At 50.0% G+C, this 23,037-nt stretch overlaps 1 protein-coding gene across 1 annotated transcript; it reads right to left on the bottom strand.

Moving 5' to 3' along the window:
- Positions 1 to 13,561: 13,561 nt before the first annotated feature.
- deltaCOP (coatomer subunit delta) lies at positions 13,562 to 22,752 on the bottom strand. Its single transcript, XM_037218418.1, has 8 exons — positions 22,447 to 22,752; positions 21,368 to 21,586; positions 20,215 to 20,446; positions 19,396 to 19,743; positions 18,829 to 18,968; positions 18,012 to 18,156; positions 17,404 to 17,548; positions 13,562 to 14,217 (listed from the first exon to the last, which is right to left on the bottom strand). The coding sequence occupies exons 1-8, from the start codon at positions 22,608 to 22,610 to the stop codon at positions 14,057 to 14,059; spliced, it is 1,554 nt and encodes a 517-aa protein (XP_037074313.1). The 5' UTR covers positions 22,611 to 22,752; the 3' UTR covers positions 13,562 to 14,056.
- Between the last annotated feature and the right edge of the window lie 285 nt (positions 22,753 to 23,037).

Here is a 23,037-nt window from a genome sequence, read left to right as displayed (position 1 = left end):
TAGGAGTAAGACCTACTGTAAATTATATACCAGTCTTCTCGATGCAATCAGAAGATCGCGCTGCGTCTCTGCGCGGATTTTAGGTTCTCTCTCTACCAAACGTCCCGCTCGGGCGAATATCAACCTAACACGCGCCCGGGTGGCCGCCTGGATACCCTTCGCTCGGGTGGGGGCGGTCAGTTTGATCACCCTGAGATGTCGGGAGCTAAGAGACCTAGAGACACCAAATTTACAGGTTGTGTTGACCTGTACGTGAAATCACCTAGGTCAAATTTTTAGATTCCTAGGTTATAACCCTCAGGCCAAATGAGGTCAAAAGTTCAAATTCCAGGTTGGTCTCCAGAGTGCCCCCAGAACCTAAATAACCGTTTCTAAGCAAATGGTCACGTGCTCATTTCAGGTCAGTGACCTTGCTTGACCTTTTGAAGGTCGTGGTGATCAAAATCATGCAAATCGCCCTGATTTTTTTCATTTAAATAAACGACAAAGATTACGCTAGGCTGTAGGTTCCGAAAAACCAAACGTTGACCTGGGTCATTTTAGGTCAATGACCTATTCTGACTTCTAAGCAGTTCATGGAAGATGTATAATGCGGTTCCTACTATCAATAAATTCGAAATAAACACCAGAAATTACCCCATACAGCAGCCCTAGAATAATAAAACAGGTTAATTTCGACCTTCGTCTGACCTTCCTACCTGACCTTAGGTCAATGTAACTTGCTTATTCAACGGTTATGTTACCTGAGAAAGCATCTCAGAGATGTATGACTTCGTCTAACACTCCGCTGTTGCATCAGACTGAACGATTCCTTAGAAACTGGCTTCGCTGAAACCATGGCCTAACTTTGACCTGCCACAGGTCAGCGACATTGCAAGGTACATTTAAATATTTAATGTCAGATGATCCGCTATTTAATTGTTTACAGGTATGCAAAATTTCGCGCGGCTACACCGCGCCGTTCGAAAACTGTTCCGGAAAAACCTTCGGAGGGGGGGGGGTGTCAATTTGACCCTCCACTCTAGCGCGTGCCAATGTATTGCCATCTCGACGAACGAACTCACATGGCTGTGTGCCTGGACATTGGTGACGCTCAAATCCTTGGGATTTTCGCCCTCCTGCTTCCGCTATTTTTATCAGGGAAAATCGTCCTGCTGAACGCAGCCCTGCGCCGCTATTCATAGGACGGACGTAGACACAAAGACATGGAGCCCATTTGTTTTCTTATAATACATATTCCCTAAATCAATTTCCACGTGAAAGCAGTTACTCTTACACGAAATATAATTATTGCATGTAAGCAACTAAGTGGTGTCACATGACGTGCACACTGAAATGATGGTGATGGCAGTCGAAAGGGGTGAAGGCATTTACATTTTTAGACTTAATTTCGCATATTTCCTGGAAGTTAAGTATAGGTTGAGCTCGTTGGGGTGTGTAAAACATGTTGTTGGTCTTTATCATGGCCATGAACAAATCTTGCGTTGGGCGTTTTGGCTACAACAAAGGGGATAATTTGATAGCACCGGTATCGTGTTGCGCAAGTGACACCAGCAATGCACGAGTAACATCGGTGGTGTCATATCTATGAAGGGGAATTCAATGTACCTCACCATCGGCGTGTTCAATGACCCAAGGCATCTGACTTATAAATTCCTCAGAATATGCGGCTGCTGCCACGTTTGGCAAAACAGACAAGAAAAGACGTTCTGTTTTGTGAAAAAGGTCGAGCTTCTATGTTTTTATTCATTGCGTCAGGCTCTTACCAGTCCAAAAATGCCTGGTGATACCCGCAGTGTCATTGTAGCGTAGACACATTTCGTCTCTTGCTATCCTGGAAGCATGTAGTGTCCCTACAAATTCATCACTTTTTAAATAATGGACGTAGCATGAAAGTACCTACGCTATTCTTCATGCATTAACTCACATGCATCGCACATAATACATGCAACGGTGTACTGTTTTCTGACACGTTTGCTTTTGCTGGAGCTATGAATGGATCAGGATAGGTGAAAAACCTAGATGAGAGCGTTTTGTGTTGAAACATTCGCAAAAATGATAGTTGAGACTACCCCGTTTGCAGTTGCAGTCGTTTGTTCCCAATGAGGTGACGTCATTAGCAGACAATCAGCTGGATGCACTGAGTCAGCGTTCAGTGGACGTGGCCCAGGCTTGACGCGTGTATCCGCGGGTAGGCCTATTCACTCGGGAAGACCAAACACTTAAAACCGCTGCCCAAACCTCCCCGCCACAGCGTCACTGTCCAGATCGATCCCGCCACAGAGGCAATGCCCAAATCGCCCCGCCACAGCGGCAATGCCCAGATCGCCCCGCCACAGCGGCAATGCCCAAATCGCCCCGCCGCAGCGGCAATTTCACGGCGCTCGGCAAATTCTCTTCTCTGTTGCTGCCAGGAGCTCAAGACGCACGGAACTGGATCGCCTAATCTTCTGAAAGACTTGAAAACCTACACCATGCAGATGTGTTGCCATACTCTGAACCCTGTAAGACATGTATAAATGGATGACGATGTATTAGTGGTTCACTGAAAAGCTGAAGTAGCAGCCAAACTTTCCTGACAATCTTTGGTTTACTTGTAAGGCGCACGCTTGTGAAATGGTATTAGTAATAATGCTTTTTTATCTTTAAAAAAGCTTACCGGATAGGCCCAAACCGCACTGCAGCGAATCCTGCAGTGACTGAGGTGTGTCGCACGGTGATGACCCGGCGTGGCCTCACCGGACCGCTCTGGTCCAAGGAAGGTGGCGGCGGCGTGCGCTGCAGTGAATACGCGGCGGCGCATCGAAGCCTTGGGGAAGTTCCGGTAGCATTTAGGAAGAGCACGCCACTGACTGGCGCGTACGGGCGCCCCAAGTTGGCAGGTTTCAACAGGCTGGTTTTAGCAGGATGCCCCCCCCCCCCCCTCCCCCTCCTCCCATTGTCCCGACAAATCATAGGACTTATTTCAGGATCACTTCGGAGACAAAGTGATCAGTCGCCCACTCGACCTGGAACTGTCGTTCGTCTCCTGACCTGTCACCTCTCGACCTTTCTCTGTAGGGTTATCTGAAGCGCCATGTTTATAAAAGTAATCGCGGACGGTCTCTTAGGCCAAGGCAGCAGAGAAATAAAACATTTAAACGATCTTCACTGTTCAGCGAGTGAAGTTTTCAACAATTTCGCCAAGCGAATTGGGGTGTGTTGGACCCGTTGGGGCTTACGTTTTGAGTATGTAATAAGACAGACTTAAAATCAGCACGGAACATTTATCACTATAAAATTTAGTGGGGCTAACATACAGATCATTGCGCATGTTCTGTAAGAACCCGAGGTTTTGAACTAAATAGACAGGGCAGTTGCTGCTAAACTTAGGAAAATAATGTTGGGAACAGAGATAGCTATGCAAAAATAAATAGCCGCTAATGCAAATAAATGATGGTACAATACACTAGATGAGGACGATATTCAGAACAATTGTTCCCTCTGCAATGCTAATTCCTAGTCATTTTTTGTCACATGGTTACATGCCACAGCAGGGCAATGTGACAGACAGTTGTGGCGCTACCAATTTTTGATAGGAGAGGGGCAAGGTCGTAAAACCACCACAGCGACACTTGAATACAAAAATAATTGGTAGATATTGCGTTTGATAACTATTATTCTCGTAAATAATCATTACTATGCAATTTCATCGAGCTCCTTGCGCTGCACCACCTCAAGGCATGGGGTGTGAGAACCGGGGATGAAGGCAGAGCCTTAGACCAACAATTTTCTAAAAACTTTGCATTGGCCTTATGGGTGTTGATCGCAAGAACCAATTCGAACGGCTATCATCTCCTCTCCCTCCTGATGTCGAAAGACGTTGAAAGACCAGAGTTGCCCCACGCCGGCGGACAAATCTTTTCGCAGTGTCCTACCCTCTTCTCAGCACAGCGGATATTAACGTTGAGACCAGCTGACCATAACATGTATCAGTGTAGGATCATGTGTATGTACAGTGACAAAAAGCTTGCAGGATGATATTTCATGCATCATTACCCCGCGGTTATAACCAAGCTGCGGTTCTAACGCCCGACCCCAAACCTTTTTTATTTGTTTATGGAAAAATAATAACAGAACAAACTGGATCTTTATGAAGGTGGCAAAAGCATCCAAACGACACGCTGCTTGAGGATCACAAAGTTAACACATTCCATACAGTCCAGCACCAACACCGCTTGTGGTGTTGCCACATTCTATTCATGTCACATTCACAGCCGACGTTCTTTGACGCGATGCGTTTAGACTGCCAAAAGGGACTACGGCATCAGCCGGATCCACTCGATCCAGCCGAAGGCGATGCATGTGGCCCACTGTCGTCGCGTTGAACCTCCTCTGCGTCACCATTAAGCGAAACAAGTTTTCAGCTCCTGTCGCGCGCTGAAACTGCATTCGACTGTGGCTGGACTGGTGAACGGGGTCATGAGAAGGCAATCACGTTTGACGACTTCTGGAATAAATTCCCGCTCGTTGTGCCTCACATTCAAGGAAACGGACTGGGGGGGGGGGGGGGGGGCATATCTTTCCCGTTGGCAAATGACCAGGGGCAGGTTGGTCCCCTGCCACCCCCGTGGTGCCTCCCCCGGGCGCCTCCTTCATGTTTGGTATACGCAGCTTCTACGCGACCAAAAACAAGAGCTCTGAGCTTGAGAAGAATGACACAAGGAGTGAAAGGTGGTCTGTTTAGGCTACGTGAGGGACATGTCGCCATGAAAGGAAGTTAAAACAAGCCTGCTAAGTGCGCTCCGATTGCTCAGTTGGTTATAGCCTGGGTTGCAGCCAATGGGGGCCTGGGGGGGGGGCCTCCCTCCTCGGCGCGTGCCCACCGGTCCCCGGGCCCTTCCCTTAAGAAAATCCTGACTGCGCTCCTGGTTGGGGCGCCTGTGCTCCGATTACCCACCCGTGACGGACAGGTTCGGGCTGCTTACAGCGCTCGCTACTTGTCCTTGACAGGTATGAACTGCGGCTGGTGGCAGCGGCCACACGAAAGGTCAGGTGACGTCAGAGAGCCGGACGGGCCGTGCATTGCCGTATGGGTCGTTGAACTTTCCTCACTAAATGCTGCCGTTGATCTGACACTGCACGATCAGGTGGTACGTGTCAGGGCTTACACAGCAAGCACTGCTTAGCGTGAGCTCGGATCCCAGAACTTAATCCAGTAAAAATCGGATGAAAGATTTGTGCATTTTCATGTGTGACACGGGTTACAAAGCCGTGCCCGACTGGTGTGGGGGCTTTTTAGACTCCCTTTAAGATTTTCCAGCGTCTGTGAACACGACGCAACGACGCAAAGCCTGCCAACTCAATACCATTTCCTGGAGAACGTAGCAAAAATGTTTTTCGTCAGGCCAAATGTCAAGTTTCTTCCAAAATCCTTTGAACTGGCCAAATTTCTGCGAAAGGGTTCCCTGCCTGGTGTAAGCCCCTTGGTCCAGGAGGCCATGCGCCCCATCACCCAATTCTTGCCTACGCTCAATAATATCCATGAGTTATTTATTTCATGACGTCTGCAATTCTAAACGCCAGTGAAGATCAATCAGGCCGTTGACATAGGCTCGGTCATGTGATATGACACAAACAGAGCTTATTACCTTTCGGTATTGAACTAATAATTCATCAACTAGGTTATTTAACTGCTTCCATTTACTTGCCAAAAAGTTCCGGCAATGAAGAGATGTAAAGCATACTATGAATATGTGGAAGTTGCAATGATCCAAAAACATGGGCGCCATCACTCAGGGGCAATGCTCTAAAGCTGATTTCTGCCAACACAGTGGGCCACTGTCAGACTACTCGCCGACAGCCATTCCGCCACAAGTTATAGAGCCCCAAAAGACTAAACCAAAACAGTAAATGAACATGTTTACATATACAGAAACACATCTGCATTATTCCCCAAAGCTATCTTTACCTGAACAGCTTATGAGGGTCTTCTTTTTTAGACTTCTTCTTTCGACTGGCCTCAGCCAGCGTAATGACCTACTTGGAGCTTTGAAATATTTCCCGAGAACAAAGCACTACATAACAGGTAACTAAATGTTTCGCGTCGTTCCAGTTTTCCTTCCTTCCCTTTGTTGCTTAGCTCCAGAGGCATTAAGGTACTTAAACAGGCAGCACTTCTGTCCCTCGGCCGAGCTTGGCCCACACCCGTCTTCATTTTAAACAAAGCTTAACCACACGAAAACTGTCGAAAAGAGGCTTTTGATGGCATAATGGTGCTACATTTAAGTATAGTTACAAAACACCAGCCATATCAATTGCCTTGGAATTACCGTTCCAGTATGGTAATGGGTAAAGAAAGTATCTTATCATGGCACTAGCATGTATGATGTTTTAAACAAAATGTTTCATGTTACGCGACTAGCAGCAAAGGTTCGCAAACTTGAGGAAGGTGTCTATTTACATTGTAAAGCTACTTCAAAAGCACGACGGAGGAAAACGACGGAGGTGAGCCATTGAGTAAAGCATACAAAAATAGCAGCTGCGCGTGGGAAATTAGGGATATTGCATTGAAGCACACCTATTCAAATTAAAGACTTTTGCACGTGGATGATGCTTCAATCGCCTCACAATCCCAAGACTCGACAAAAAACTACGGAAAACATTGCATGTGCTCGGTCAGCAAAGGTGAATGTCCCCGAGCGGTGTTTTGGAGTCTTAGTAGCATCGTACTAGTATTTCTAACAATGTTGTACAACCGATATGAGGAAGCTTTATTATGGTGAAAGTTGGAAATATCTCCGAAGATCTATCTATCCTCCCCTCGTAAAAATCTGAGTGGATAATGCATTTTTTCCTGAAAGAATAGTGTCAGAATAGCGAGACTGTCCCCCCTCCCCCCTCGCCATCCGAGAGTAGAGGGAGACGCGTCCCCCCGTTCCCCCGGTGGTGCTTGCCTCCGGTGGCAGGCGTCTAAAGAAACATTCCCGTGCACATTATCATGGTGTACAATGAGCTTGAAGTCGGTTTGTTTTGAGGAGTCACGCAAGCAGCAATTATACAGGTACAAACTGGTTCAAGCCCCTGTATCTCTCCATTTGGCTGCTATTGCAGAGGCAGGAAGTATGGGCAATAGGCCTTCCGACGACTTTAGGTTGGGAGTTTCATAGATCTGACAGATGGGAAATATGTCGTGATCTAAATCGCTTAGAACCGACAGGTCATTAGTGAGCCATCAAGCATACTGCTATTACCTGCGAAACACGATATTAAAGTTAACCTGCCGAGGAGGCGGGTTTTGCTTCCCCCTCCTTCCATTCCCAAAATGTCGGCAACCACCCGTCCGATTTTGATAGAAGAAACGACATTCGATGCATCTCAATATGACAGCAATTTGGAAACCCAAATTAAGGATATTTCAAAAGAGCGCCTCAGAGGGAGGAATAGTTTAGTTTTTAATGCTCACGGTGCTCATGTTCAGCACGAACAAATATATTAATGGGACAAACGCTCTTCAGCCTGGAAGGTACAATATATCTGAGACTGAAATTCGAGGTAAGCTGTCATGAGTAGTTCCAAGGGAGGGGGGGGGGGGGAGAAAATGATCGCTTTCAAGAAAGAATTGTACACTATGTCTGCCTAATTGGGCGATATAAATGTGTCATATACTTCGCAAGATAAGTTGTTAGGTTGCATATGTTGCGCAGGAACGGATGAAGGTGAACAATATGAAGGCATGAGCGATGCCTCTTCTCTTTGGCAAGCAGCGCAGCTCTGTTTCCGTTTGGGCCAACGCAACGTAGATTTCCTCCCCCCCCCCCCACACCCGAACAGCAAGAGTTTGCAAGCGGCCTTTGTGAATATTGTGTTCTGTTGAAAGACTGACACAAAACGCATTATTGAACGATTCGAAACGTTGTCGCATTACACGTAACAAAAGAGAGCTACAAATAATAAACAGAAGAGTGATCTACCGTTACTCAGTACCTGAGTGTACTTCTGCAGATAATCTGCGTGCATACCCATTGTTAATAATGCTTCTAATTAGATGACTGCATGCGCCGTCTTAAGCTTATCACAAATGCACCAGGAACGTACCGCACAACAGGGGCGGATCCAGGATTTCGTCAAGGGCGGCACGCAACATTGCGGGGCCCCCGGAGTTTGGACCCGCCTCGAAAAAAATTATTGCATTTAGGCCATTATATTTTAAGACAACTCTTATGAAATACGCATATATATATATATATATATATATATATATATATATATACATAAATGCGTATATTTGTATACATATATGCATACTTTTACGCATGCATGCATTTACTTCTTTTTTTATTTCATAAACACGCAAATCCATCTTACTGTGCACGACCCATAAAGCATAGGCGTGCTACGCATGCATATACACAGAGCTCACCCATTTTCTACAGATCATTTTAAATGGTGTGAATTTGAGACTGTTGCAGAACAACAGGCAAAATAAACTTAAGCTGGCTGCTAGCAACCATCAAGATCACGCATGGGATCATACCGGGCTTATGTATTTACGGCCAGCCGGCTGGGCGATGTAATCAGCTGATAGCTGATGACTAATGCAGAGTTTTTCAGCTATTATAAAGGAGTGCAACATATCCAGGCATTGAAAATATGCTAAGAACACGATGCGCTAATATAAGAAGTGTCACACACTCATTAGCCAATGAGAATGACACATACGACGTCGGTGGCATGTGAAATTACGTTCGGCAATTGCGCGTAAAAATAACTTTGGCGCATATTCGACTGCTGCTGTAAGGCGAAGGCACCCAGGCCAACAGGGACAGAACCTGAACGATCATGGGTGCCGCAGGAGGTCAACAAAGTGGCTCCCGTCAACAAAAATAGGGCCCTCAGAGTAAACAAAAAGAACCCAAGACTAACGTGGTGGGCCCCTAAACGATCGGTAGTGCCCCGGCAGGCTGACGTAAGGCCGTGGCCATAGCACAGGAACCTCCGGGCAAAGGGGAGTTATCCAAGGCCATGAATAAATACCCCTGTGCGATCAAGAATGCACGGGCAGAGTTAACAACATGAGCCTGGATAGCAGTGCAAAGTCCTCCGCAAATGAGACCAAAGGGGGGAGACCTCGATCAAAGTAGAGGGCCCCTAAGCATGAAGTGTCTCCGTGCCTTACCTTATACACAACAGAAGAGCCTAGCAACAGCACAAGGCCGTCCAAGCAAGTGGAAAGTATGCGAGACTTATATGAAGGGTCCCTGAGCAACAGAGTGTACCCTGGCATATGGGACCTCGGAAAAAATGTGAAGAGCCTTTTGGGAGAATGGGAAGAATCCGTGGAGGAAAACCTGATCGATCAACAGTGTCCATGCATGGAGGCAGATAGCGTCCCAACAACGCATTGGACGCTGCGAGAAAATGCAAAGAGATCAAGGGCAACGAGGAAAGCTCTTTAGCGATCAGATTGATATGGCGAATAGACATGTAGGCCCAGGCAACCAACAGCGCAATGCCTCTAGATAGCGTAATGAGCCCCAAAATTTCTCCCAAGCAACGCTTCCTCAATCAGCGAAAAATAAACTTTGTTTACTTATGAACTCTTTACCTTCGCTTACAATGGTTCTTGGTCGTCTGTCGGTCCAACGGCATCCAATTTAAAAAAGAAGAAAACTGCGCCCGTCCGACCGGTTATGGGCTTCTTCGGAGCCTTTAGGTCCCCTCGGCATGGTCCATGGGGCATGGTCCCGTGCCTCCCCTTCCCCTCCTCTGCGTCCGCCACCGGCCGAGCAGCTGAATAGGTGGGGCCCGCCAGGCATACAGGACCATCAATTCAAATAAGGAATACTCACGACGCAAGGTGTAGGGCTCCGAACGATCGTGCGCGCCCAAGCAGGTTAACATATCGGACCCCCGTCACGAGCGTGAGGTCTCCCATTCAAAAAAGGAAGCACCCAAGACCCAATGTAGAAGTCCCCCCGAATGATCGAGTGTGCCCGAGTAGATTAACAGAAAAGGTTCCCAAAAAGAGCGTAGGGCCCTCCATTCAAATAGGAAACACTAAAGACCCAATCTTGCGGACCCCAAGTGATCCAGTGCGCCAGAGTAGGTTAACAGTAGGGCCCCGGTCAAGAGCGTGAGGCTTTCCACTGAAGTAGGAAATGTTCAAAACCCAATGTAGAGGCCCCCGAATGATCGAATGGGTCCAAGCAGGTTACCAAATAGGGCTCCCAACAAGAGCGCAGGGCCCTCCATTCGAATGGAAAGCACCAAAGACCCCATGTAAATAACCCCAGAATGATGGAACGTGCCCGAGCAGCTTATCAGAAGGGGCCCGACAAGAGCGTAGCGCCCTCCATTGAAACAAGAAGTCACCAAAATCCAGCGCGGAGGCACCCGAAAGATTGAGTACACCCGAGCAGATGATCAGGTGGCCCGGACAGGAGTGTAGGGCCCTAAATACAAACACCAAGACCCAGTATATAGTGTCCCGAACAATCCAGTGTGGCCGAAGCGGCGAACAGATAGAGTGCCCGACAAGTGCGTAGGGCCCTCCATTCAGAAATGAAGCACCCAAGACATGATGCAGAGGACCTCAAATAATCGAGTGCGCCAGAGCAGGTTAACAGATAGGACCCCGAAAAGCGGAGGGCCCTCCATTCCAAAAGGAAGTGCCCAAAAGCAGATGCGGAGGTTCCCCCACCATCGACTGGGCCCGAGCATGCTATCAGAAGGGGACCCGGCAGGAGCGTAATGCCCTCCATTCAAATAAGAAGTACCCAAGACCCGGTGCGGAGGGCCCCGAAAGATAGAGTGTACCCGAGCGGGTTATCAGGTGACTCCGATGGGAGCAGAGAGCCTTAAATTAAAACACCAAGAACCGATGTGCAGGTTCCCCCGAGCAATCCAGTGTGGCCGAGGAGGCGAACAGAGGGGGTCCTCGACAAGTGCGTAGGGCTCCATTTCAATAGCACGTGTCCAAGGCCCAATGTAGAGGGCCCTCGAACGATTGAGTGTGCCCGAACAGGTCATCAGATATGCCCCCTACCAGAGCATAGGGCTCCCCATTCAGAAAAGAAGTACCTAAGACCTAGAGTGGAGGGTCCCCGAACGACTGAGTATGCCCAAACAGGCCACCAGATGGGCCCCCGACAAGGGTGTAGGGCCCTAAGCAAGAACAGAGAATTGGAAACGCCCTAAACCAATGTAGAGAGCCCATGAGCATATTGCAAGTGTGTCGATATGTTAACCGAGACCCACGTAAAAGGCCACTAAGCAACCGACAATACCCCGACAGGTTAAAATATGGAACCCCGGCTATAGCTCACAAAACATTTCTGGCGAATGGAAAGAATCCGTGGAGGAGTCCATAATTGACAAGAGTGCCCCGGCACGTTAACAGAAAGGGCCCCAATAACAGCGCGGGGTCCTCCGAACAAATGCAAAGAAATGAAGGGCAACGTAGAATGCTCCTTAACGATCGCACTGATCCTGCAAGTGGGCGTACAGGTCCCCCGGAAACAGCATGAAGCCCCTAGACAGTGTAATGGGGCTTAAAATTTCCAGTTCACAACTTTTCCAATCATGGAATATTTTTTTAACTTTTCATAGGCCCTTTACCTTTGCTTATAACTGTTCTTGGTCGCCTGGAAGTCCAGAGATACCTAGTTTTGTTGCGTTTTGTGTTAAAAACTGCACCTGTTCGGCTGGCTGCTGGCCCCCTCAGAGCCAATGGGCCCCTTCGGAGCCCAAGGGGCGCATGGCCCCGTGCCCCCTGGATCCGCCCCTGCCGCACAACCTTCAGCATGTCACCCTCACGCGGAGGACATTACCTCCAATAAATAACGACCTGGAAACGCTTCAGCCCCACTGATTGTTCTCAAATTTAGGGGTAACACGTGAATGTTAGTTCTATCAAAATCCCCAAAACTTCGTGGCACTGCTGTCAACGTTTAGGATCAGCGAGACTAAAGAAGCCACTGAAGAGAACAGAATAACCACCCACAACGTAAAGGTTAAGAGTGTAATAAGCAAAAACTACAGGGTGTCAGGCAAGCGCAATTTTGTCGAGTGTAGGGAGGCCACTGAGGCTGAAACTGCCCTAGTTATCGGCACTGGACCCTGTCTGAGACCGTGTTTGTCGAATACAGGGGGGCCACTGAAGCTGAAACTGACCCAGTTATCGACACTGGACCCTGTCTGAGACCGTGTTTCTTAATCTACACACTATACACAATATTCTACACACTTAGCACATTTTTCTAAGATGCTCTCCTCTCTCCAGCCTCACATTCGAATTGAATGAAACAGGCCTCAGGGAACAATTTCGCTAAACGAGCACTCTTTTGTGTCCAAAGTTAATTTAGCAGCCCCATCCGCCAGCCTGGCAGGGAGCCGCTGCGGGACTGGCGGCACCGACGGGGTAACCACTGCACCCATGGTGTCACCAGTGGTGTCAGCTGTGGTGCCAACACCACAGCGCCAGCGGCCCGACCACAGTTTAACGCCAGAACATGCTTATGTCTAATGACGTCACCTTGCGTAGGCAGGCGAGGTTTGGACTGTATATAAACAGTGTTTGATACAGCACAGCGGTGAAACGAACGCGATATGTTTCCGCGAATCCCCGCGAGGTGGAAACACCATAGACGTACGTGACCTCGCACGTGGCGCCGTCGAGTTTGAGATCATAGGTTTATCGTGGTGTCGTTCCCCGTTGTATTTCATTTTGCGCTCGGTTAAGTCGTCGGTAAGCTGCATCCTTGCCGCTGTCTATGATGATCGAAAGCTGGTAAGCCGACTGCGGGCTGTGCTTCGTTTCGTGGTGGCAGACCGACTCCAGCTCGGACTCAAAGCTCGACGAACTGACTCTAGTGTCGGTCTAGGCGGTGCAGCGCAGTTGGTCGACCCCAGCGATTTGGGCCAATGCCGGCATCGATTCCAATAACGCTGTCTCCACAAATCAGCGAACTAAGATGTGATCCCCGGGCGGTACACATGCATGGTATCTAAGCATTGTTCAGCAAGAGCACAGGGATCCCAAAAGTGTGCCATCAACGATCAAAGTTTCGAAAACATGGTATGCAACAGGTATGGTACGCAACAGTCAGGTATGAAACATTACTTTTAGCCTAGCCTTTGACATCTCAGCCCGTCGTGCCCGCGTTCGCCGTCTTGACGGTAGCTTGCCCGCGTATTTAACACTCAGTTGTGTATCATTGTTGAATATGATCGGTGGTTGGATGCGTCATTTATTCATTTTGACCCACCGTAGCCACATGCACACGGCGCGCGATTTTCTAAGTCAAGCCACAGTCCAACGACGACTGACAAGCGCCAAAATGCATGGTCAGATATCTAGCGTGAGAGACCACGGACCTATTAAAGCGCGAAGTCTAGCCTGCAATGGCGTTGCCGTGAAAATCATAACCACCGGAGATCGCTAATGTTCCGTCCAACGGTCTCCATTCCAGTCCGCGTACCGCGAAAGGATGGAAACCTCCCTGTCTCAAGATGGCGCACAGACCTTCCAAAAAACAAACAAAAAACCATGACGAACACACCACACTAAAGAAGATTCAAAGCATTTATGAACATCTTTTATTTCCAAGGAATGTGGATCCACAATCTGCGTTCAATTCCTTTTCCCTGCACGGTCGTCGCCATGAAGAAGCGTCCATGATAGCATGTCATATATTACCGTAATAATAAACCACGGAATTCGTCAACGTACCACAGCTGTGCACCAACAAAAAGCGATGGCAACCACCCCCCCCCCCCCCCCCGAATAGTCCTAACCGCCCGCCTGCGCTCCACAGGTGCTTGTACCGCCTCCGCGGGCACGCTCCTCCCACCGACCAACCGGCGGCTCAGCACGCCGTGACGTCACCCAGTCCGCTCGCTCCGTCCTCGCACCGGCTCCCCGCAGAGAGCTCGGATGGGTCACCCACGGTGGCGTGATGGTCTCTCCAGACCGCTTTGACGGTTTCGTACAGAACCACGGTGTGATCGCCACCTCCAAGTCGTGACGTCACGCACGGTCGTGACGTCACGCCACAGGCTGCCAGCAACGCAGCGCTCAGACGATCTCGTACTTCTCCGGGAAGAAGGAGATGGTGACCGAGTGTTTGATGGGCTCAGACGAGTCGACGGCCGTGACCCCTGTGACCTGGATGGCGGCCATTGACCTCTGGCTGCTGAAGGTCACCGTCACGGGGAAAAAGTCACCTGGCGTGCCACCTGCGGACACGGACCGGGTCACAGGTCACGGAGGGTCGCGGGTCACGTGGGTCAGAGGTCGCATGAAGCTCATCGGCCACAGGTGGAGCGCACGCGTCTGCACGTCAGATGGAGCATGCGGTCACGGACCGTACAAAATGCCGAGTGCCGGATGTCGGTGACGGGTCCAGCAGGCGTGATAGGTCACTCCCCAGTCGCAGGTCGAACGCGAGAGGCGGATGGGGCACGGCACAATTCTGTAGCACAGAGAAGCCGACGACGTCCAGCTCACCATTCCAAAAGGCTCGAAAATGAATGGTCCGACAGTCAGGAGTCATCCAGTGATGAGGCATCAGCATGGTTCAAGCCATGACACTAATGCTGACCATTTACGACGACCACACAATCTGTCACATTCCACCGACACAGAGAGCAGCTTCAGGGCGCACGGCCAGAGCTCTGTGCACGGCAGGCTGTCTCAGTACGGCTGTGTGAGATTATAAGGGAGCGTGATGTGAGCCAGGGCGATCAATCGCACGCCAACGATCGTATCTTACACACCTGAAGCAGGCCAAAACATGACCAACAAGCTTTCGCCCTCAAGTCATCCAAGGTCTTCTTTTTCAGTCAAGCACATATCCAAACTGCACGCAAACACCTAATAGCTACTGTCGTCCAGGATATAGGTCCAGATAAAACGTTTTTTTGGAAATTTAGAACCAGAAATGCCAGTATACGCGATACCAACAGTATGGCTAAGACATGCACTCAATTAATATTCATGGACGCACACGAGAATGACCTTCGTGGAACTGCTGAATTTGGGATCATACAGATGGCATGCGCTTCATGTTTATAATGCAACGGTCTCAAACCGCACGCAGACTTTACCCAACAAATCCAACCAGATGTCAGAAAACAGCGATTGTGCTTAGGGCTGGCTTTTCTGACGTGGACTGATTCATTTACAAATTTGGAACAATTCGCCTGTATGAAAGAAGCTTGATCACAAAGGCGGTACTTCATTTCCGATTTAAGGAGTCGGCAGCGACTATAAGACATACTTACCCAAAGGCGTGCCAAGTCTACTTAGGCTGGCGTCTTTAAAACATTTATTGGATAGATACCTCATTCACACACCTACACACACACCTACGCTAAAATCCGCTCCCCTCCTTCCATTCGCGAGCGTACATGTTATGCTATATCACACGTTTTTGTATCGGTATTTAGTAATGAGACCACCGTTTCAGGTGCACCAGCGCTGACGGCCCGATGGGCTTTGCTATGGCTGACCATTTTGCTATGGCTGACCGCGCCAGATATTGTGTCACCGGGGACCCACCGACCCAAGGCAAACTCATTGGTCCATTAGCCCTCCTGACTATACCATTTGACCGCGGAACTACTATTCCGTTGACATATGCCAAGCATATGTCATAATACATCAGCTGGCAAGTTTGGGTTTGGATGGTATTGGGGTTATTTGCACGTGGTGGCGACGCCACCGATTCTCTGGATAGCTCTTGTCTGTTGCATAAACCCACCCTGGGTCTCAGTCCACGGGTAACCAAAATGCACGTGGCATCTGTGATTGAAGAGGCACTCTTTTCAGGCCCATGGGACGGGCCGAGTTTAAGTGAAGAAAGGAGCCGCCATCGGTTTGGAGAACAGCTCGGTAGTGTACTCTCCCGAGAGGTGCAGTAATCAAAGTATCGAGAAACAACAAACGCCCTTTTCCATGTGTGTGTTCCTCGTCCAGGCGGACGGCAGGACTATGGGAAGTTATCACACCCAGACCACGCGTTGGCTCGCCCAGGCCACGCGTCTACACCCGAGGCATATCATCACTATAATGAATGTGCAAGTCGGGTTTACGCTACAGATTCGACACAAACCCCGTCTCAAACGCGTCAATGAACGTTATCGCCAAAGTTGAAAGAACCAATTCCCACTGACAGTCCTGAATTTGTCTGTAAATGCCTGAAATACATACACATTACTGGTCCTGTAGTGGGCAAGACGAATGCGGATGTTATCGCCCGCAGAGTCTATAGGCTAATCGTCGTTATGTTCACCTACAGTAAGTTCATTACCGAGTCTGTAGCCACCTGAATGAGGATGTTCCTATAAAGGCTGCAAAGGGTGTACGATATTGCCCTCGGCGAGTTCGATGGAAAACATTTACTTTACTTGCGCTAGGTGTGACTTGGCGTTGGGCAGATATGCCGAAGTGACAGTGATAACTAGCGCCATGACACATCGCAAGAAGCTAATGAGCTAGCCGAGCACGTGACTAGTGGATACCATGGATCTCGACGCACTGTCCAGTTTGCCAGCATTGGGTAATCTGTTAACACTCAGCTGCCCGAGCGTGCCTTGCAGGGAGACAGTTAAAGGTGATCTTCGTCAACACTGTCCTCTCAGGATAGACGTCTTTTCCATGCAATCTTGGTAAGGAGCCAAAATCGTTCACGTGGACCAATTTCAATGGATTGGATCCTATCACATACTTCCGGAAGACGTTTGACTTGGACGTGTTATCTCTCGAACGACACTAAACAGTGATGCTGAAGCCAGTGACTTTGCGTGCGTTCGAAAATGCGTATAGAGGAGACGAAAAAGCTTACAACCCCTGCACGGCTTGGTGTCAACAGCTTGCTGATTATTTGACACGCCTCACGCGTCTAAAATATACTCACTGACACACACATGATCACATTCGTTTTTGTCACAATGTTTACAATCATGTCAAGTGGATTACTAAAGATACTAAAAACATCATACAGTGACAGGAGCAGGTCCATTCATGCAAACAATTCGCATGTGCAGGACGCTGCGTGTGAAATGGAACATGGCCAGCGCCTGTCAGCCCAATAATGTCTTATGCAAGCTCACATCACAGAAAACCCACACATCCCAACGGCTGTCGTTCCTGGACAACAACTTGGCAGCATGGCACACACATGCCTGACCAGCACCACGACAGTGTACCAATGTCTTCACCCGGTCAGTCCAGCTCGTACGTCATTCGTCGCCGCCGGTCACCATTCGAGCGCGCAGCAGTCACAACCTGGCCGCAACGTGAGCCCATCCGAGATATTTGCGGCTGGAATCGAACCCGGACCTCCAGACTGAGTCAAACATGTCGCCCACCACTGACATCCCACGCCCTGAGATGGCCCGCCGCAGCCAAGGACAGCTTACCAGCGCTGAATTCCATGGAGCCGGCCGCGTTGTCAGCATCCACGAGTGGCACGTTCCACAGAAGCGCAGGCCGCCGCGTGTCGTGCGTGTAGGAGCCGTCACACTCCGCCACCACCGGGTCACCCGTGCCGCGCACCAGCGGCACCTGCCGACCGATTCGAGAAATCAGACTTCCACGCCTGTCCGCGGGGTGGCGCTGATTGATGGTCCGCAGCCGATGAAAGTCGCGCGTGGCGACCATGAAGCGAGAGTACAAAACGCAACATTGACGAACCGCGAGTGCACGGCTGATGTTGCAACGATTGATATGAATCTCAGGTACTGATGGCCGTAGGGGGACGACGAAGCGCTGGACACGTAGCTAGGTTCGAACCCACGCCTTTCCCCACTCGGTGGTAGGCGAGAACTCAAACAGCAGGCACTTCAAAACCCCCAGCAGCAAACCCTCACGCACCAGCATCACTTAATAAATACTACTGTTCGCTGAGCAGCAAATTCCAGCCAACGCCGACAAACGACAGTGACATGAAATCGGCGGAATGAAGCTGTCCGCAACTCCCACTGCTCAGATCAGAACTTGTTATCACGTCCCTCGCACGGCACCCTACCGATATGACGACGTCGCTGAGCTCCATCGATTTGTCCTCGAGCGAGTACTCGATGTTGACGTCGCAGCCGTTGCTGCCGTTCTCGGACGGCCAGCAGTTGATGCTCAGCGGGATGGCGCTCTCGTCCGTGGTCTGGTAACGCCATCTATCGGCGACATTGCAACTTCCGTTGTGAACGTCCTAACTATAGACACAAGGAAATGTGCCACGATCTTTCATCTGGCGTAGCATTCGTCACACGGGACACCGGACAGTGCAAACCAAGGGGATGTGCAGGTTCAGCTTTCGATGACAGTAGCATGAAAACAGGTCAGACAGACCGGAAAACACGTGCCACTGGCCTGTGACTGTAGCATATGCCAATCAACCCTGTTTACCCAACAAACACCTAGTTTGTCCATGAAGAAACATCTCATGGCCATCATATGCCACAGCAGTGCGCAAAATAATTTTGCAAAGAACATATGATCTCACCCAACTCAGTCAGCACCTCACGAGCCATACATTGCGCATAACCGGCGATGTGTGCCCCATAATCACGCTGGCAGCATATACGAGCTGAGGGATAATACAACATGGACGTCTCAGCTGTTCAACTACAGTTATGCTGATGAAAACCAGGGGCGATTTTTGGTGTTGTAAGTTGTTGCCATTGACGTCAGTACCGGTCAAAAGCGCCCCTCCCCTTCCCACTCCCCGACACATCGCGACCAAAAGCGTGATGTGGCTGACTGTGTCTCTAATGCGTCTTCCACTGTGTCACACTAGCTGTCCATAACTGTGCACCACACCAACTGTCCACAACTACGCCGCCCACCTGAGCACGCCCACGTCTGTGTTGACCGGGAACGGCTTCTGCGCGTTCTTGAGCCGAATCAGCGCCTGGGAGCGGAAGGCCTCCTTGTCCACCTGCGGGTGCGTCTGCGTCTGCATGCCGCGGCTGTCGTTGTTGACGAGCTGGCGGCAGAGTGCACGTGCGTCGCTGGAGGGGTCACGTGTCGCCTCAGCCGGCACGGCTAAACGAGCGAAATGGGGGCGGGTAAGACCGGAAGCGAGCAGGTGCTGTCCCCAGGTCCTGATGGTCGCCTGGCTTGCATCCAAAAACATTTAGCTGATGAGCACTGGGGGTGACTGTTGGTGTTGCCAATCCGTCACTGTACACATCAGTACTGGTCTACCATCCAGAGGGCGAGCCCGACGATAATGACAAATACTAGTGGGACCCACCCTAACAGCAGTGTGACAATCCCTGTTTTGATACACATCACATCAATTTGCCAACACCAAGACAGTTGAACTACCACGTTCTCATTGCTCTCCCCCCCCCCCCCCACGCCTACGCGTCTTCTTCCAATAACTGCGCGAGTCAGTCGCGGCGCCCTACCTGCACCTGGAGGCGCGCCAACGACTCGTCCGTAATGCGCAGCGTCATCTGGCCGTGCAACTCGAGGTTCTGCAGGCCACCGTCGCGCGTCGCCACCAGCGTCAGCTTCTCTGAGACGAGCAGCGCCACCGGCTCGCTGCTGACGGGGACGGCGGGCGCGGCGCGCGCCGCGCTGCCGCCGGCCGGCGCGCGGGGCGCCACCTGCTCGCCCTCCGACTTAAGCTGGTCGACGAACGAGTCAGCGTCCCGGCTCTTCTTGCCCAGCTTGAGCGCGCGGCTGGGGCCGGCCGGCCGAGGCGCCGCCGCCGGCCGCCGCGGCTCGGCGTACGTGCTGGCCGTGTCGCCGACCTGGAGCAGACGCGAGGCTCAGCGGCTGCTGGGGGATGGGGACACTCACAGGATGTTATGGAGTTAAACTGAGGCACATTTTTTATTTTTTTCACTATTTTAGTCTGTAGTGTCATATAAGTTATGGATGGGAGGGGGTGAAGGGGGGGGGGGGGGCAGTGCTGGCAGTCAACACAATCTTCATGATGTCTGAGCCAGGCTAACTTTTACCAATGTAAAATCCATAGGATCCAATTTAAATTTACTTTGAGCAACATATGGGCATCATCATCGCATCATCCAACACACATCACATTTGGTTTCTTACAGATCATAGTAGGTGCATAAACCTGTGGATTAGTCAAAAGCACACAGCAAAACTAGACCATTTTCATTCTTCCTCATCAAAAACAGACAGTGTGCGCAAAACCTGACAGTGCAATTTCCACCATGATGCACTAGTTTTGCTCCAGAGCTTGCAACAGGCATCACCTGTGGCATAACGTTGATGCTGCCTCCTCCTCCACCTCCACCACCGCTGCCGCCGCCCATGCCGCCATACGGCATCGAGCTGACGCCGCGCTTCTGGGCCTCGTACTTCTGGCGCTGCAGCTCCTTGGCCTTCTCCCTCATCTTCTGCTTGGCCTCCCGCTCCTGCGTCTGCCGCACTGCCTGGTACACCTTCTCCTCGTGCGAGTCCATTTCCACAAACGTGCGCACCTGTCGAGAGGGCGCGTCCCGTGACCCAGTCCATCTTCGTTCAAGATCTGTCCTTCGCGGATGTTAATGGTGCCTTCGGTCGTGTTGGCGTCCAGGTTCTAGCTCGCTACACGTGGTAATGAGCTTCTAGGTCAACCATCCGCCAGACCAGTCAGACGACAGCAAGATACTTACACCTTATTGATGGACTGATGTGCAAGGCACTGTTAAGTCCGTGGCTCAGCCAATCCGGAGCCAGGCTAACTGTGAACAATGCTTTTAAGCGCGCCGCCACCGAAGCTCCATTCGATGGCCATGATAACCAGCTTGCGAACTAACCTTAGGTACTTATATCACACACGGACCACTAGCGACCCGGGCATCCACTCATGCGCTCCGATATCTGCTAGGGCGATGCGGGCCTGCTTAGAAACACACAGACTCGTCCACCTTGTTCAGTTTTGCCAGCCTTATATCCGGCGAGACGGAGCGCGAGAAATAACCGCAATTTTCGACAAGAATAACCGCAAATTTCGACTCATTCTACCCCATTTCGGCGCGTGAGTGGCCGTGTCTCGAGTGGCCACTGGCCGGACCGATCGTCCCCCGGTCACGCGGCGGAGTGGTGGCGACAGCACTAGCGGCAATGGGCGCCAGCTGCGGCGCCCGCGCGTCGGGTCGTGTCTCAACCTTCGTGGTCCGAGAGGTAAAAGGTAAGGCCAACCATGTCACCTAACTTGTGACTCAGCTTATAACGCAAATTACGCTAGTTACCCCCACACACACAAAAAAAAATTGATCCTGGCGACCGTCCGGCGGCCGGAATGCGGTGCGATGTCGGCATGTGAGGGAGGTCATACCCACCTGCCTGGATCACAGGGAATGAGAACACTGATGTGTGACCAAAACCCTGCAGTGCACAGCAATCATCAGACTCATACCTGCTGAAAGGTTCACCGACTCCTTGTAACCGAGTGCCACGATCTCGTCGAAAGCGAAGATGAGGTTGAACGCATTGTCAAAGACATCTGCCTCCGTCATGGCATTGCAGTACTCTGGCACGACACGGGTGAAGAGGCGAAGTGTGTCGAGGTCCTCCAAAATGTTAGATGCTTTGGTGGTGATGAGCAGCACATACAGCTGGTCCAGGGGTTGATACACATATCTGGAGCATAGGCAGCAGTGGTCATCACACAGTTTTAATGACAATGTCATCCTGATAAAGCCTTCTCCATGCAAAAACATATGCCACTTTGACAAATTGGTATGCAAGAATTTATGACATACTTAGGACTTAACAATGTCCTTATCAAGTCATTATGTGCATTTACAATCCTAAATGTAGCCAGTTATATGCTTGGACAAACTCACACTGTTGACATATGTGTCAATAATATCAGTTGGCTTCCAAGATTGTGTGAGTAAGCTCCTGATGTATCCTGCGGTCCACAAGATACATCAGGATATATAACATGAGCATGATAGTGAATAATTCCCACTGATGGGAATAGAAATGACACAAAAAAACATGTTGTGGCATGACCTTCATAAAAATGCTGGGATGATCATGATAGGAAGCTTACAACTGACCTCAACTGATCTCAGTTGACAACTGCTACTGATCTCAACTGATCTCAATGGATCTTTGCTACTGATCCCAACTGATCTTTACTACTGATCTTAATTGATCTTTTCAACTGATCTCAACTGATCCCAAGACACCTGCACAACACCAGTTCACTGGGTTTTACAGCCTCCCAGTCCAACATGCACCACCCTGGCCAAGCCACCTTGCATCACATTTTTATACACATTTTTGGATGACAAAGGTGGCTTGAGTACTCAAAACAGACACCATAACAGAACGTTCCACAATATTAGCCCAAACTCTCTACATTCAGATTTACAGTCAACATTTATTGATCAAAACTGCAGTGGTGTCACTAGCACACCTGACATGTACAGCATATCACACTTTTTTGAACTTTAGCCCATGGGCCCAGGGATCGTTCATCAACACCATACCTGACGGAGTCTGTTTCGACAAAAGTATGCTGTTTTCCCGCCGACATCAGCTTCGGAAAAGCAGCAAGAAGTCCCTCAATCCTTGCCTTCTGCATTTCAATAAACTGTCGGGAAAGGATGGCTTTCCCGGACCGGGTTGTGACGGCAGCCGCTAATAGTACCATGATTATGAAGCAGCCGAGGTCCTAAGAATAAGAACAGAAACGGTCAGGTGGAGAGGCTCCGAAACCACGAAATATGCAACGACCGTGAGACCTCGGGCGTCAAACAGCACCAGCCGGCAACTTCCATGAAACGATATACCTGTGGAAGATACGCGCCACAAATGTCTTTAATGTACCCACAAAAGTGACCGTCGGCAAAAGTTACACGTCGATAAGTAAAACTAAAGCACTGCCAACCTTTTTGGAGCAGACAACGAAAAGAATGTCGTCGTCCTGGGACCTTGATGCTTTTACGGTTAGATTTTGAGCAGCTTGGCAAGCTTTTTCAGCAACGTCGCTTAGCTCTATGCGACAAAAGAGTTTTCTAGTCATTGTGGTGGACACTGATATCAGCCGGGGAATTTCTTGTTCTGCTTATATCGTACAT

The sequence above is a fragment of the Pollicipes pollicipes genome, unplaced genomic scaffold (assembly GCF_011947565.3).
Source record: "Pollicipes pollicipes isolate AB1234 unplaced genomic scaffold, Ppol_2.1 Scaffold_4219;HRSCAF=4965_pilon_pilon_pilon, whole genome shotgun sequence".
Classification (NCBI taxonomy): domain Eukaryota; kingdom Metazoa; phylum Arthropoda; class Thecostraca; order Pollicipedomorpha; family Pollicipedidae; genus Pollicipes; species Pollicipes pollicipes.
This window is presented reverse-complemented; position numbering and strand designations above follow the sequence as displayed.

Coding starts and splice junctions, on each gene's coding strand:
- deltaCOP (XM_037218418.1), bottom strand. CDS start 22,610: ATGGTACTATTAGCGGCTGCCGTCACAACCCGGTCCGGGAAAGCCATC. Junction 18,969..19,395: donor TGGCGCGCCTCCAGGTGCAG/GTAGGGCGCCGC, acceptor CTCTGCCGCCAG/CTCGTCAACAACGACAGCCG. Junction 18,157..18,828: donor ACAGACGTGGGCGTGCTCAG/GTGGGCGGCGTA, acceptor TGTCGCCGATAG/ATGGCGTTACCAGACCACGG.